Here is a 15,803-nt window from a genome sequence, read left to right as displayed (position 1 = left end):
TTCTCTTCCCTATTCCAGTTGATCCTTCTCATGCTTGCTAAAGTAATCTCCTAACATGTAAATCTTGAACAGCACTGTACTACTCATCAGTAAACTCCAGGGGCTCCTTGTTGTCTTTAGGATCAGATATAAACAGAAGCTCACTTTGGCCATGAAGACCCTTCTCAAGCTGGCTCTAGTTTCCCTTTCCAGTCTTGTAGACCATCACTCCTTTTCTGGTGCTGCTCTCTAGCCAGAGCGATCTTACTTACTCTGCCTGACATTCATCTTCTATTTCCTTTTGCTTTGACTGCCCCTGGAATGAACCTTTTCTTTGCTTCTACATCGTAGAATCCTTTATTTCCTTCTATTTCCTCCTCAGCTCTAGTGTCTCCTTTTTCATAGAGCCCTTTCTGATCCTTCCCTCCCCCAAATCAGTTACTTTGTTGTTATTCATACGTATTTACATATGTACATGTTGTCTCCACTAATAGAAAGTAAGCTCCTAGCAGTCAGGGCCTATTCCTTTTTTGTTCTCAGAGCCCAAATAGAACCTGGCAAACAATGGGTACTGTGATATGGAAATCACTTTAAAAGACTGATATATATTAATTTAAGGTCACCAAGGAATTCAGCTATATAATTTCTAAATGAAAACTCAAGTCACCAGTCAACCTTTTTATGGTGTTTTAATTACAAACAGGAGGAAGAAAAGTATTAGAGGGAGAGAGAGAGAGAGAGGGAAAGGGGAGAGAAGGAAATTGGGCTTAAATACCCATTCTGCTTAGGCTGAGCCAAAGGCCCAAGCTGAGGCAAAGAAAAGAGATCAGTCCCTATCACTCATGTGACCAAAATGCAGAAACAGTCTGTGGGCTCCTCCACTCCAAGCACCAGGCTCCAACAACCTCCTCTCCTTCACACAGGAAGTCCCCAGAACTCCTCAGCTGTCCTCTACCTCACTTCCTGTGTCTCACCTGTGCCAATGGTGGCTCTAGCTTCACCCGGGACCACCCAGAGAGCTGTCCCCTTTGCACATGTCTGTTGAGGGCCATATTCTCAAATAATTAAATCTTGAGTTTTGCTGCAGCCCTTCCTGATCTTGTTACCCTGAGTAGGGTGGAGAATGTAGTTTCCATGAGACCTGATTCTGTTATTCCAAGTATCTCTATTGTTATTGATCAGGAAATAGCTAAATCCCATCTTCTAAAGAATGGTCTGAATAGGGTTGAGTAGTTTTGAAATTCACAGTACTTAATCAGTTCTTATAAAGTGTAATACAGTATGCAGGATTCTGTGGAAAATTGGAAGATTCATGTGACATCATTCATGAACGGAAGAGTTTGTTGTCTACTGCAAGGGTATGTGGCCTAAAACAATACAATGTGATGATGGAACATGAGAGAGATACAAGGTATATGAAAAGATATAAAGGAAAGAAAAGGCTCATTCAGCTCAAGAGATGCTGACACTGGTTGCCAGCTAATCATCCACAGGAAAATTCATAGCTTTATGTGTAGATTAGTTTAAGCCCCAGACCTCTCTTATTGATTGCCACAACTTCTGCCCATAGAGCTGCTCTTGACTCATGTTTAAGCATTTCTTTGACATCTGACTCCACATCATTTATTTTAAATGTTAGATTTGTTTTACCTTCTCATACAAAGCTGTTAACATGCTTCATGTCAAATCAGTAATCTGTTGAATGAGGATTATACTATTCCTATTTTCTACCAAAAATTGGTGAAAAAATTTAGGTGCCCAGGTCTGAAAAATGATTTCTGATATTAGCTGAAAGTTACTATGGTGGCAGTTGTCTATTTTTTATTCCTAACATTTTAAAACCATTTAATGAGTTGTTTTGAGATCATATTTTTCTGATAGCATACCTGTATGGTTTAACCAGTTTGAAATTCATAAAGATTTATCTTCCGTATAATCTAATAGAATTATTTCAAATATTTCCTACTGCACATGAATAGAATATTTTTGTTCTAAAACTTAAGGGGGTGGAGAAGTGGCAGGCTGCTTGGGTCAAGAATGAAACCCTTCAATGCATTTTCATTCTTGTTTGATTCGGCTACTTCAGTGCTTCACACAAAGTGAAACAATTTCTTGGTTGTTAACAGGTACAGACTGTGCAGACATCACTTTCTGAATCTCCAGTAATGACCAGCCCCTCACAGCGCATCCAGATAATCTCTACAGATTCTTCAGTTGCTTCACCACAACGAATTCAGGTAATTGGCTTCTTCCAAACACACACACACACACACACACACACACACACACACACACACACACATGCAGGAATGTGTGACATATATAAAACCTGGGGCAATCTTCCCCTTTTCAGTGCTTCTCTCTATATTTTTGTCTTCTCTAGATAGAGCCCAAGGATAAAGATTTAACTAGACTATTCCCTTCTTGGTGATCAAGGACAGTATAACTTCATAATTCATAATATGGGGGGAGGGTCTTCTTTAAATTTAAATTTTATTTTTCAGAAGCATTTATTATTTTTGCTTTCCCTACTGTGTCCCTCTTCTGACCCAATGAAGAATTTTTTTAAAGTAAAAGAAAGCCTACAATTAAAATTGCTACATTGCCTCTGTCCAAAGTCATATTTCTCATTCTGCATTTTAAGTATATCTATTTCCTTCTAGCCAAAGTAAGATACTTTATTCTGTCTTCAGGATTGAAGGTTTATCACTTCATTGATCAGAATTCTAAAGTTTTTTTCAAAGTTGTTTTTCTCTATAATGTTGTCATTTTATAAATTGTTCTTCTAGTTCTGCTCACCTCACTCAATATCACTTTATGGAGGTTTTTGCCAGTTTCCTTTAATACTATTGATATTTGTTTAGGTGTTCTATGATAGGTAGATGCCTCCTTGGTTTCCAGTTTTTTTGCTTCTAACAAAAAAAAAAGCTGCTATAAATATTTTTGTACATGCAGGTTCTTTTCCTCTTTCTTTGCTCACTTTGTGGTTTTGCAAGGTCGGAGAATATGGACAATTTAGTAGCTGCAGTGGCAAAGTTCCAAATTGCTTTCTAGAACAGCTGGACAAATTTATAGCTCTATAAGATGAGCAGAACCAAGAGAACATTGTACACAGAGACTGATACATTATGACACAATCGAATGTAATAGAGTTTTCTACTAGAGAAACAATGCAATGACACAGGATAATCCAGAGGAGTTTATGAGAAAGAACACTATCCACATCCAGCGAAAGAACTGTAGGAACAGAAACACAGAAGAAAAACATATGATTGATCACATGGTTCAATGGGAATGTTATTGGGAATATTGACTTTAAATAATCACTCTGTTGCAAATATTAATAATATGGAAACAGACTTTGAACAATGTAAAACCCAGTGGAATTGCTTGTCAGCTCTGGGAGAGGGGAGAGAAGAATGATGGGAAAAATTCTGAATCATGTTACCTTGGAAAAATACTCTTAATTAAATAAAAATTTTGAGGAATTTACAGTTCTAGTAACAGTGCAGCAATGTACCTGTTTTCCATTGGCCTCCCAACATTTGTTATTTATCAGAGAAAGACTGCCTCAAAAATTTCTTCCCTGTTACATGTTTCTACAAACAAGTTCTTACCAGAAATCTAATTGAAAGTAAAAATATTCCATAATTTGGCCTTTTTAATGAAATAGTTTTATCACTGAGATTACCTTCCTCAAGTATGTTGATATCAATTTGAAGAAGGGTCTCTAGTGCTTATTCCATTGATTTCTTTTTTCCTTGACGTTGTAACATTCTGTATTTCTGACAGTGGCTTGGGTATAGAGATGGAAAGTATACTTATCAGATCTCTGGGTGCTTCAAAGTTAAGAAGGATAAGTAATATGTTGAAACACAGAATCAGTATTCAAGATTTTCTCATTAAAGAAGAATAATAATCTGAAACCAACAGCCAAATGTTTACCTAGATAAATGTGAAGTTCAAAAATTTAGTCTAGGCAAGACCTGGCTTGACAGAAAAATCATAAGAAAAGGGCCCAGAGTATTTTGTTGACTGCAAACTTTATGTAAATCAAAAGTATGACTCAGTTGCCAAGAAACTGATAATTATATCAATCTTGTGTGACAAGGAAATCACTTTAAAAGACTGATATATATTAATTTAAGGTCACCAAGGAATTCAGCTATGTAATTCCTAAATGAAAACTCAAGTCAGCAGTCAACCTTTTATGGAGTTTAATTACAAACAGGATGAAGAAAGGTATTAGAGAGAGAGAGAGAGAGAGAGGGAGAGGGAGAGGGAGAGGGAGAGGGAGGGAGGAAGAGGGAGAGAGGGAGAGAGGAAGAGAGGGGAGAGAAGGGAGAGAAGGGAGAGAAGGGAATAGGGCTTAAATACCCCTTCTGTTTAGGCTGGGCCAAAAGGCCCAAGCCCTTAGATAGCTGGGGCAAAGAAAGGAGATCAGTCCCTATTACTCACGTGACCAAAATGGAGAAACAGTCTCAGGGGCCTCCACCTCCAGCTTCCTTCAGAGCAAGCTTCTCAGAGCACCTCTCCAACCACTCAGAGCCAAAACTCTCCAACCCACCCCCTCAGTCCTCAGACCCCTCTATCTTTAAGGAAACCATCCAAGTTCCCTCCCCTCAGTTCTCACATCTACCAATCACTGTCCATGTTTTCCCTGTGCCAATGGTGGCTCTACCTTAACCCAGGACCGCCCAGAGGTCTGTGGCTTTGCACATGTCTGTTGAAGGTCATATTCTCAAATAATTAAATCTTGATCCTTTGCTACAGCCATTCCTAAATCCTGTTACCCTGAGTAGGGTAGAGATTGGAATAATTAAATTTTGATCTATGCTGCAGCCCTTCCTAAATCCTGTTAGGACTGAGTAGGGTGGAGATTGTAATTTCCAAGACCTGGTTCTGTCATTCCAAGTAACTCTATTGTATCAATTCTAAAATCAATCATGACTCAAAGAAATTCCTGTTCTATGCTTAAGCATAGGTCAAAGGCCTTTCCATTGTTCAGCAAAAGGTTTCTGTCCTAAAGTAATCTTAAGAAGGGAGGAGGAGGAACCTCCCATGCCAATGGGGTTCACATTCCAATAGAGTTCCCACTATCAATAGGAAATTTTTCAAGTATGAAATTTCCCAATGGTGAAATTTCCAACATTTGTAAGTCTAAGAAATTTTAAGGTTTACAATTGGGCTGAATTAATAAAAATCGGAGGTCCTTTAATGAACTAGACTATAACCAAAGGGAAACAAAAGGAATCTTTTATCTTTTTATTTTTTTCTGTTACATGTAGAAACAGTTTTTGACAATTTTTTTGACATTTTAAAATTGATATTTTCTCCCAATCTACTCTCTCCCCACCACAAGATGGTGAATAGTTTGATACTGGTTATATATCCTACTTTCATGTTATACATACTGCCATATTGCTCATGTCATGGTAGAAAATATACATCACACATACAATAGAAATCTCATGAAGAAAACATAAATAATATAAAATAATATAAAAAGATAGCATGCTTTGATCTTCATTCAGATTCCAGCAGTTTCTTTTTTGACTATGGATAGCATTTTCATCATGAGTCCTTTGTCATTTTCTTGGAAACTCGCTTTGTTGATAATGGTTTAGTCCTTCACAGTTGATCAATCTATATTTCTTTTACTGTCTACATTTTTCTGGTTCTGTTCACATCATTTTGTATCAGTTAATATGTCTTTCCTTATTTTTCTAAACTTATCCTATTCTTTGTACCTTATGGCACAATAGTATTCCATTACAACCAAATACCACAACTTGTTCATCTGGGTAATGGGGCAGCCCCTCAGTTTCCAGTTCTTTGTCACTGCAAAAAGAGCTGCTAAGAATATTTTGGTACATGTCCTTTTCCCTTATCTCTTATCTTTTTGGAACACCGATCCAGTAGTGGTATTACTGGATTAAAGAATAGGCATAGTTTTGTGGCCCCATGAGCCTGGTTCCATATTGATCTCCAGAATGATTTTATCTGTTCACAGTTCCACTAGATGTTGAAGAATTTATACAATGTTGTTTTGAAGGAACTAGAGTGGTTCATCCTGGAAAAAATCTTCACATCATAAAATCACTACCTTTTAGACCAGCAGGGAATTATGAAACTGTCTAGCCTTGCCTATAGCCATAAGTAGTTAAAAGGCTGTCACTGTCATTTATTAGTACTACAGTGAGCCAAACTGTAACAGAGGGTACGAGGGGGGTTTGAAAAGGAGAGTTTGCTGCTTAGACTCTTCTAGTGCTTAGCAAGCAGTCTGTTCAATGAAGCTGCCTTTTTGGTGTTAATGTACAATAAAAATATTTGAGTGGCTATTAAACATTAATATAATTTTGAATGCTGTTTTTTTTCCTTTTAAAAAATACCCTTTTCCCTAGTTGTTGGTACTTAGGGGGTTACCTTTGATGAAGTTCTTTTCTTTATATCCCAACAATAGGGGGTCAGAGACAGAAACAAGGGGTTCTTGTCCTAGAACATAGTCATAGGCTTCCTGAACTGGAATAAGCCTTACTGACTATGTAATCCAACACTCTCATTTTATAGTTGAGAAAACTGTGGCTTAGAGATGTTAAGTGATCATCCAGGCTCATACAGAATGTGTTAGGGAGCTGATATTTCAACCCAGGTCTCCTGACTCTTTTTTTTTCCCCTTTAAACTCTAGATAACCCCTAGGTGGCAAGATCGAAGGAACAGTGGTGCCCTCAACAATGCTAGCAAAGTTTGGAAGGAGGATGTGGTTATGAAAGAAAAGGGATGAGTTCCATTTGGGACATACTGTATTTAAGATATCTAAGGACTTCTGGTTCAAGATATCTGAAAGGCACTTGGAGATGTGAAACCAGAGGTCAGCCAAGAAGCTAGGGCTAGAGAAGGAGAATGGAGAGTATAGAATGATCATTGAATCCACGAGAGCTGATGAAGTCACCAAGTGAAAATGGTGTAGAAGGGGAAGAAGGCCCAGCCCAGAGCCCTGAAGGACCCAGAGTTATCTGGCATGACCAGATGAAGGTCCAGCAAGGGAGACAGAGGAGCAGTCAGATAGGTGGGAGGCAAACTGGGAGAGAAGTGTCAGGAAAACAAAGAATGAAGAGAGCAATAAGGAAAAGAGGGAGACGAACTGGTGTTGTCGGTGGAGAGAGGTCAAGAATGCAGGCCTGAGAAAAGGCTGTTTAAATCAGGCAACTAGGAGATGGGAGATAACTTTGGGGAAAGCAGTAGTGGTTGAATGGTGAGGCCAGATTGTAGGAGAGGAAGTGAAGGCCTCTGTGAAAAATGTCTCAAGGAGTTTAGCCACAAAAAGCAGAAGAGGTAGGACAATAGTTAGCAGGGATGGATGCATCAAGTGAGGGGTTCTGAGGATGGAAGAAACATGGGCATGTTTGTAGGCAGCAGAGAAGCAGCCAATAAACAAGGAGAAACAAAAGCTTAGTGAGAGAGAGGTAATGAAATCAGTCAGGAAGACCCGAGTTTAAATCCAGCTTCTTATTAAATCTTCTTAATAAGTCCAGATACTTATTAGTTGTGTTATTCTGAGCAAGTCACTTAACTTTTATGTCTACCTTGGTTTTCTTCATCTGTGATAATAATAGCATCTGTCTACTGGGATTGTTGTGAGGGTAAAATGAACTAAATTTGTAAAAAGCTTTGCAAACCTTAAAGCTGTATATTATTAAAGATGGAGGTCATGGAAGTTAAGGAGATCAATGAGCTAGAAGATCAGACTATTCAGAGGACCTTTGATGTATATACTCCACTTAGAGGTCTCCAAAAGATAGAGAGGAAGACTAAGAATTGGGTACTGAACTACTTGAGAAAAGAGAGAGAATGACTTGGAGGCCATCATTTGACTGCTATTGGGGCAGCTAGGTCACACAATGGATAGACTGCTGGACCTAGAGTCAGGAAGACTAATCTTCCTAAGTTCAAATTTGGCTTCAGACAATAGCTGTGTGACCCTGGGCAAGTCACCCTGTTTGCTCAGTTTCCTCATGTGTAAAATGAACTAAAGAGGCAGTGACAAACCACTTCCAGGATTTTTGCCAAGGAAACCCTATAACTAAAAAAATATTGAACAACAGTATAACTGCTGTAGAAATATGGTTTTCAAACTATACTGCTAGCATTTGGTTGTACTTATGGCATCAGCATATCCTTGAGGCCAAAGTAAAATGCTCCTGACACAGAAAATTACATTGACATGAACTAGGATAATAAATCACTTCAATTTTTTTTTTGTGTTGCTTTAATTACAAAAGAGAGAAATATTGTCCTACACCCTTCCCTGTGTTCTTTCTACCTACTCAACCCAAGAATAATAAAGTAATAATAATTGTTAAGATACAGCAACCACATGTTTCTCCATGTTTGCACCTGGAAAGCAGGAATCATACCTCCTTGAAATCATATGATGTGCTCCTAGTGATGCTAAAGATACTTTGAAATGCTGGGCCACCAATGAGCTAGGGGCAGATGGTGCAGGTAACAAAATATAAAGTTTTGGAGGTAGGGTATGGTATTGAGGATAAAGATGGGCCCATATCAGTATGCTTGGTATCAAGCATTGATACCATGACTGGCAGTCTCTGGATGATGGAGCTTAAAATTGCCTGTGCAGAAAAATGTTGAAGATCTTGGGTAAATTAGAGGGGAAAAGAGATCTGTAGGCTTCCACAATCAGAAAATGTAAGAGATGTGTGGTGGGGAAGAATTAGGGATAATGCCAATCCCCTTCAAATATACTAGAATCTGATTTTAGGATATGAATTTCTTCAAAACTACCATTCATCAGACCAAATTTTAATACTTGAGGTTGTTTGGTTTGGATTTTTGCTTTTTAATCCACTTTTGTTTTTTCTAATCTTAATCATTTCGCAGGGACCCTTTCATTTTATAGGCCCTCTCCATCCCATGGTCTGAGGTCTTCTTTTTTCCATGTCCCTGACAGATCCTCTCCATCCTGGAGTCATTTCTTCAGCCTCTGAGCTGATTAACCCCAGATTTCTTTCTCCATTCTATTCTTTCTTCTCCCAGCTACTTTGTACCAACACCATGTGCTTCAGTCTTTAATCAGCATATTTTTAAAATCGCTTTTTATTAGGACAATCTTATTTGAAGTGATAAATATAAACAAAGCAGTATTTATTTATTCAGACACTGCTGTTCAAAAACCCATGATTCAGTCAACAAGAATTTACTGATTGTCCCAGTTTTCTTGGAGACAAGCTTCATATAGAAAGCATAGAGGGATAATAACAAGGCAATAATTCATTCATTAAGCAGATGGGTAACAGAATCAAAGCACATAATTTATAATTAAGTGCAAACTTGTGTAGCACAGATTGTATTCTCTGGTGATACTAAAAAGAAGATCAGTGAGTTGTAATATAGTGCAAAGAGGCGTTATGGGATAAGTTTAACTTCACCATTGTCTTATAAGATAAGGAGAATTTGCTTTGGAAGGCAGGCCATCATTCCTATTGAAGGCTAACTGAAGGTTTTGGGACAGAAATGAATGAATTATAGTTCTGAAGTAGTAAAGCTACCAGACTGACCTAGAGATGGGAAGTAGTCAGAAAGAAAGATAGATAAAAAAGATGGGACCAGATCTCAAGTAGCCTCAGAAGCTCAAATGTCTTCTTTTTGCATTAACCCCTACCCCAACTTTTTATTGTTTTTATTGTTTACAACTACAGAGTACATATGTAGAAATGAATAAGTTCAATTCAGCAAATGTTATTATGCCAACCACTGTGTGCCAAACTAGAGAACAGTCTGTGCCCTCAAGAAATGTGGAGGATACAATATGAACACCTAACTAAATATGAAGATTATAGGAAGTAAAGTCATTTTAATAGAGAAAAGTATTAATAGAATCAAGAATAACCTCCTACAGGAAGCAGTCCATGAGCTGAACTTTAAAAGAAAGAGGGAGTGTGTTCCAGACAAAAGGACTCACTTGAACAAAGTTCCAGGGCCAGGTTTGGATCACTTAATCGTATCATATACCTCTTCCATATGGCCTTATGTTTATGTAGCTTTACAGATTACATGGCACTTTTACAGCTATTATCTTAATCCTGTTTACCTTGTGAGCTCAAGAAGGTAAGCACTATCCCCATTTGGAGATTTTAGAGAGGTTAAATGATTTACCCAAAGTCATCCAGTTCATACATAGAGAACCAGATTCTAGTTACAAGGACAATATTCTTTCTATGGCCAGATGAATTTTCAGTGAGGTTCAGGTAAAGCCTAGCAGTTATGGCATTCTATCAAGCTCATCAGACAGAGATTCTATTTATTAGGGTTTGCTATGAATGATAGTAACACTCAAAGAATGATTCTGTACACAGTTTTAGAGACTGGCATAAAAATAACAACCATTACACGTCAATACAGCCTACTTCAAGTTTAGGGCTCTACACTAAGGCACTTTCTGCAAAAGGAGCATGTAAAAATCCTAACATATGCCAGTGCTTTCATTTTGTTTTGTTTTTTCATGTTCCTTGTATTTTATTTGACTTGTTTTCTCTCCCTGCCTCCTCTCTCCAATTAAAAAGGAAAAAGAAAGCTGTTGTAATAAATTATATAGCTAAGTGAAACAAATTTCTGCATTATGCCACTGTTTTTTAAAGTAAATTGTCATGTCCATCTAGAAAACGTGTTACCAAATATAATTCTTAATTCTACATGAGTAGATTATACATAGCTACCCAGGACCCTTTGGGTACCTCTCATCTCCAACACCTACTATCCTGCATGTAAGATTAAGGGCACTGGACTGGCTAAATGATGCCAATATCCCTTCTATCTCTAAAGCCTAGGATAATAAAAGTCTCAAGCAAGGAGGGATTTGGTGATAAACATGGAAGGAAATGACAGCAGAGTTGGCAGAAGATTCATGTCTTTCTGAGTATGTCCATCTGACTACATTCTAAAGCTGAGAGTTAACTACACATTAAGATCCCCTTCACAAACATTACTATGCCCTATTTCAAATTATTTAAAAGGGAAATTGCTTTAGAAAAGAAATGTAAAACTATATACCCATGTATTTATAAAAGGAGGCAGGGAGGGGAAACCCAGAACAGATTTGGAAGAAACCTCAAAAGTCATCTGATCCAATTTCCATTCAAAGCAGAAATCTTTGTAGCACCCCTGGTAAGAGGTCATCAGCTTCTGCTTGAACATTTCTAATTAAATAAAATTTTTAAAAACTTTATATGCAGAAATATCTTAAGAATGACCTTGTAATACATTTCACTTCTTGAGATCGCTCTCTCTCTCTCTCTTTCTCTTCCTCTCTGGTAGTTATAGCAAGGATTATCACAAGAGGTTTTTTGGGTTTTTTTCCTCTTCTAATTCTTTTTGTCTTTGACCTATAAGATTACTTGAGCCTCTCTGCCTGGATATTATATGTTCATTCACTAGTCATATATTTTTATTATATTTTGAACTATGTATTCTTTGTTCTAGCAAAATTGTCTTTTTAAATGCATTTTTACACAAGTGCATATATGTACATATATATGCACTAAATAATAGGTATTCCTTTTGTACCAAGCTTAACATTTATCAGTGTTCAGTTTGTAATTTAGTTCTCAAGCCCACATTTTTTCATTAATTTGAAAAGCATCATGAAACAAAATAATCCACATTTCTATGGCACTTTAAGGTTTACAGAGTACTTTCCTCATAATCCCAAGAAGTAGGTTGTGTAAGTATTCATGTTTTTCAAACTAAGTGAAGTGCCTTACCCAGTGTTATATAACCAGAAAGTTGTCAGTGTTAGAACCAGAACCCAGGACCACCATACCCACTACTAAGAAGTATACTGGACCTGGGTTCTAATCTAAGATTCATTTACCTAGTAGAGGTCATAATTTCCCTGAGCCTTAGTTTCCCCATCTGTTAAATAAAGATAATACTACTGGTTTACAGGGATATTGTGCAGGTCAGCTAGGATAATGTCATTGAAACCCCTTTGAGAATTATTAAGGCATCATCTATTCTTCTATGGTAAGTTGTTATTGTCATCAGCAGTGGTAGACAAAACCACAGTTATTTCTGTTGTTTCTTCTCAAAAACATCCCCATCTCTAGCTACATTTAGAAATATAAATGTCATCTTGTGCTTCTCAAAATCCTCCTGCATTTTATCTTGTAGATTGTGACAGATCAGCAAACAGGACAGAAAATCCAGATAGTGACTGCAGTGGACTCCTCCGTATCCCCGAAACAGCAATTTATCTTGACCAGTCCAGATGGAACTGGAACAGGAAAGGTGATATTGGCATCACCTGAGACATCCAGTGCCAAGCAGCTTATTTTCACCACCACGGACAACCTGGTTCCTGGCAGAATCCAAGTAAGCAGAGTCAGTAGGAACCAGGGTTTATCATGCTGAGACAGACAAGGGCTTGGTTACCTGCTCTGCTTCTGATGGGTTCTTGTTCCTCGCAGGCTGACTGTTCTAGCAGGGCTAGGGACAGGGGCAGCAAGTTACTGGCCTGCAGCAGCCTTTGAACCTCAGATTCTGGACTAAAGCCAGTCACTAGCTCCTACTAGAGCTGAAAGGTTTTTTTTTTTTTAATCTTCCTATCAGAGACAGGCTTTTTTCACTTCCAAGGTCCTCTTTCTATGGTATATTCTATCTGTTGGTACATTATATCTGTTTCTGCTCTCCTTACTTTAAACATGGTTCCATCTTGACTCCAGCCTCCAACTCTTTACTGTCTGTTAGTCTTGATCCTGTGTTTCCCTCTTAACTCCCACCTTTGCTCTAAAGTCATAGGATTGTCAATTTGAAGCTTGAAGAGGACCTTGGTCTTAACCCTTTCCCCAATTTTACAAATGAGGAAATGTAGATCTGTAGAAGTTTGTGAAATGTTTAAGCTCACAAAGGTGGTAAGTCCCCTTAGGCAATATGCTAACTCAGGGTCTCTTAACTCCAAATCCACCCTGCTTACATAGTGTGTTCAGCCCTCTCTACTTTATCATTTATCCCACTACTCAGCATGACAGTCCCTCTTGCTAGGTTGTCTCTGCCCTATTCCCATTTCAAGCATTACTAAAGGGTCAGCTAGTCCAAAGTCCTTATTTTATAGATGGAGAAACTAATACCCACTCTAGGCTTTAACTCCAAGTTTGCTTTGACTTACTCAGACGGTTCCATGTTTGGAGGCCAGGGCAGAGCTCTTCAAAGCAGCAGTGTGATTGTTTCTCCCCACATATGGAGATAGTGGGATGAAAGAAGTAAAAGTGAGAGAAGAGTTGAGCCAGAGTTTCAGTTCAATTCCACACGCATTTTATGTGTCTGGTTATAAAGACAAAAATGAGCACACCCCTAGGACTTAGATTTTGGGAAACAAGACAGTTGTTTCATTTCCCCCATTTTGTATGATCAAGAGATGGAAATTTCCCCAAAGCAGCATTCAGAAACCTTCATCACCAGTGCATGACTTATCCTTAGCCATGAAATATGCCATCGTGCCTCTAAGGACAGAGTGAAGTTTAGTCCCTATAGGCCATTTCTGTTTTCAATAAGCACTAGGAAAAGAATGTTTTTCTTTTTAGGATGAGCCGGTGTTCAAAGCTGTAAAATATCAACTTCAGATACAGTTGTAAGAAAATTAGTGAATCTTTCCTTCCTAGAGAATTTTCACTTGTTGGAGATTCATATTCTAGCTATTTATCTTTCTAAAATATTTGTTTGTACACTTGTGGGAGTTTTGTTTTTGTTACAAATTTTACCCCAAAATGGATTTACGTAAGTGACTTTTTGACGTGTACTGTCAGTCTGAACAGTAGCCACAAATGAGGTTTTGCTCTTCCTGTGACCACTTTGTTGATTTTCCTGGTGATAACAGTGAGGGTTAATTGCATATATTATTGGTACATTTCAAGAAGGAAAATTTTAGAAGTAATTTGGCCCAGTAAAAAATGTGTATTGAGGGAACTCCCTTATAACCTGCAATCGTAGATCTGCAGGACTACCTACAAAAAGGCAGCTGTTTGCCTAGAATTTTATGTCTGAGGTTTTCCATGCAATTACTTCCCAGAAAGCATAAGTAGTAGAGGGGTTTGCTAGACAAAGCGTGGGGTACTGGAAGGACTGGAGATGGAGGCATTTGGGAGACCCGGGCTACTGAGCTGAGGCAGGATGTTATCATGAGCTCTTAGTTTCTTCGTTTCTTCATCCCCATACACCTCGCAGAAGTCGGATGAGATGAGACCATGGGTGTGGACACTGGGCTCTGTATCTTAGCTCTAGTGCTTCTTAGCGGTGGGAGCCTATAAAGGAATGCTCATATTTGTGCTATCCAGGTTGTTTTGAGGAAGATACTTTTGATATCAAGCATTATAGAAGTGCAAGGTACTCAAGTTAGCATTATCAAGTGACCCTTGGAGGCTTGGCTTTTAACTGAAGCAGTGAGAGAATTCTTAGTCATAAATTCTGGATATTTTGTTAAATGTATTTATCTGCATACTAACATGGCATCTTACAGTAAGAGAGAAAGATAAACAGGAGTACTTAGCAAATGCTTTTCGTTTAGATGATCTTTGTGCTCAGAATCTTTGGCTATTTAGGCCCAGGGTATAGTTCTCATGTGGCCCATTAGCCTTCTCTTCCCAGTGGACCCAAGCCATCTTACAAATGGAGGTCTTGATGGCAGCAGTGCCCTGATCTCCAGAAACGTTTAGTGCCCTGTCTTGCCCCATCAGCAGCAGCTTTGGATAATTGATCAGACCAAGTAAACACCAAAAGCCTCATTGGTTCAGTGGTGATGTGTCCTAAGTGTGCCCCTTGATTAGAAGCCCAGGATTAGGGTCTGGTGGCTTACCTTCTTACATGTTGGGCGTTCTAGCTATTAATCAACAACTTAACTATTTCCAAACTTCTTCTTAGATTGTGACTGATTCTGCTTCTGTTGAGCGCTTACTGGGAAAAGCAGATGTCCAGCGGCCCCAAGTGGTAGAATATTGTGTGGTGTGCGGAGACAAAGCATCAGGTAAATAAACCCAAAAGTATGGCTTTGTAGGGAAATCTGCAAAAAAGCTTAGGAGCCAAATCTTGGCAAGAGACAGTTCAGAGAAAGAAGCTAGGAAACTTCTTCTCAAAAGTTTTGAAATGCAAATAAGGTCTCTTTTTGCTACAGAACCTGAGATAATGAAAGGGAGGCAGAAAACTGGCCTCCCTCTTGGCCGTGCTTTGCTTCCTCTTTTGCCATCAGTTAGAAGCCTGGTAAACTAGTGATGGGCATTCCTGGGACCCCTGAAACATCCCGAGTTTCACTCTGAGAGAGAACCCCCTATTCCTGTTCCAGACCCTTGTGCACATGGCCCTGCCCAAGCCCGCTTTTGTGGGGAAGAGATGGGCATCAGAGCCCGCTCGGCCTGCCCTTGTTGTTCTTCAGCCCCTAAACAGTTAGTGAGCATGGCCAGTGTTTGCCTGATTCCTGGTGCAGTTTCTAGTAGTAACATTCCCCATTTCTTGTTATATTCCTGCACACATTTTAGTTACATTAGGACCTAGGGCCAGTCTTCTCAGTGGTTAGAGCATGGTGCCACTTAACCTCACTCTGTTTCATTTTCACAGACCATGCCCTGAACTCTGCCCAGTAAGCTCACAGATATATGCTATTGTTTTTAAGGAAGACTAGATGAGAGAAGGTGCATAGATAAATGCAAATCCATCCCTGCTTCTGGGAAAGCAATTCGAGGCTATGAATTAAAGGCCAAGGGAGCAATTGTCCCAAAATTTGATCGAACTTCTTGATTGTGCTGAGAAATGAGAATTT

The 15,803-nt window shown here is 38.7% G+C and overlaps 1 protein-coding gene across 4 annotated transcripts in view; it reads left to right on the top strand.

Moving 5' to 3' along the window:
* Positions 1-15,803, top strand: part of NR2C2 (nuclear receptor subfamily 2 group C member 2) — a 137,700-nt gene that overhangs the window by 84,332 nt on the left and 37,565 nt on the right. For all 4 annotated transcript variants that reach the window (XR_008913429.1, XM_007500265.3, XM_007500266.3 and 1 more), the window contains 3 exons: positions 2,106-2,216; positions 12,170-12,370; positions 14,912-15,014. Coding sequence is in view for 3 of the 4 variants with exons in the window: in XM_007500265.3 (XP_007500327.1) it covers positions 2,106-2,216; positions 12,170-12,370; positions 14,912-15,014 (415 nt within the window). In the remaining variant the exon portion in view is untranslated. The remainder of the gene's footprint in view (positions 1-2,105; positions 2,217-12,169; positions 12,371-14,911; positions 15,015-15,803) is intronic.

Source organism: Monodelphis domestica, chromosome 7 (assembly GCF_027887165.1).
Source record: "Monodelphis domestica isolate mMonDom1 chromosome 7, mMonDom1.pri, whole genome shotgun sequence".
Taxonomy (NCBI): domain Eukaryota; kingdom Metazoa; phylum Chordata; class Mammalia; order Didelphimorphia; family Didelphidae; genus Monodelphis; species Monodelphis domestica.
The sequence above is the reverse complement of the archived record's forward strand: the minus strand, read 5'-3'. Positions and strand labels throughout refer to the sequence as shown.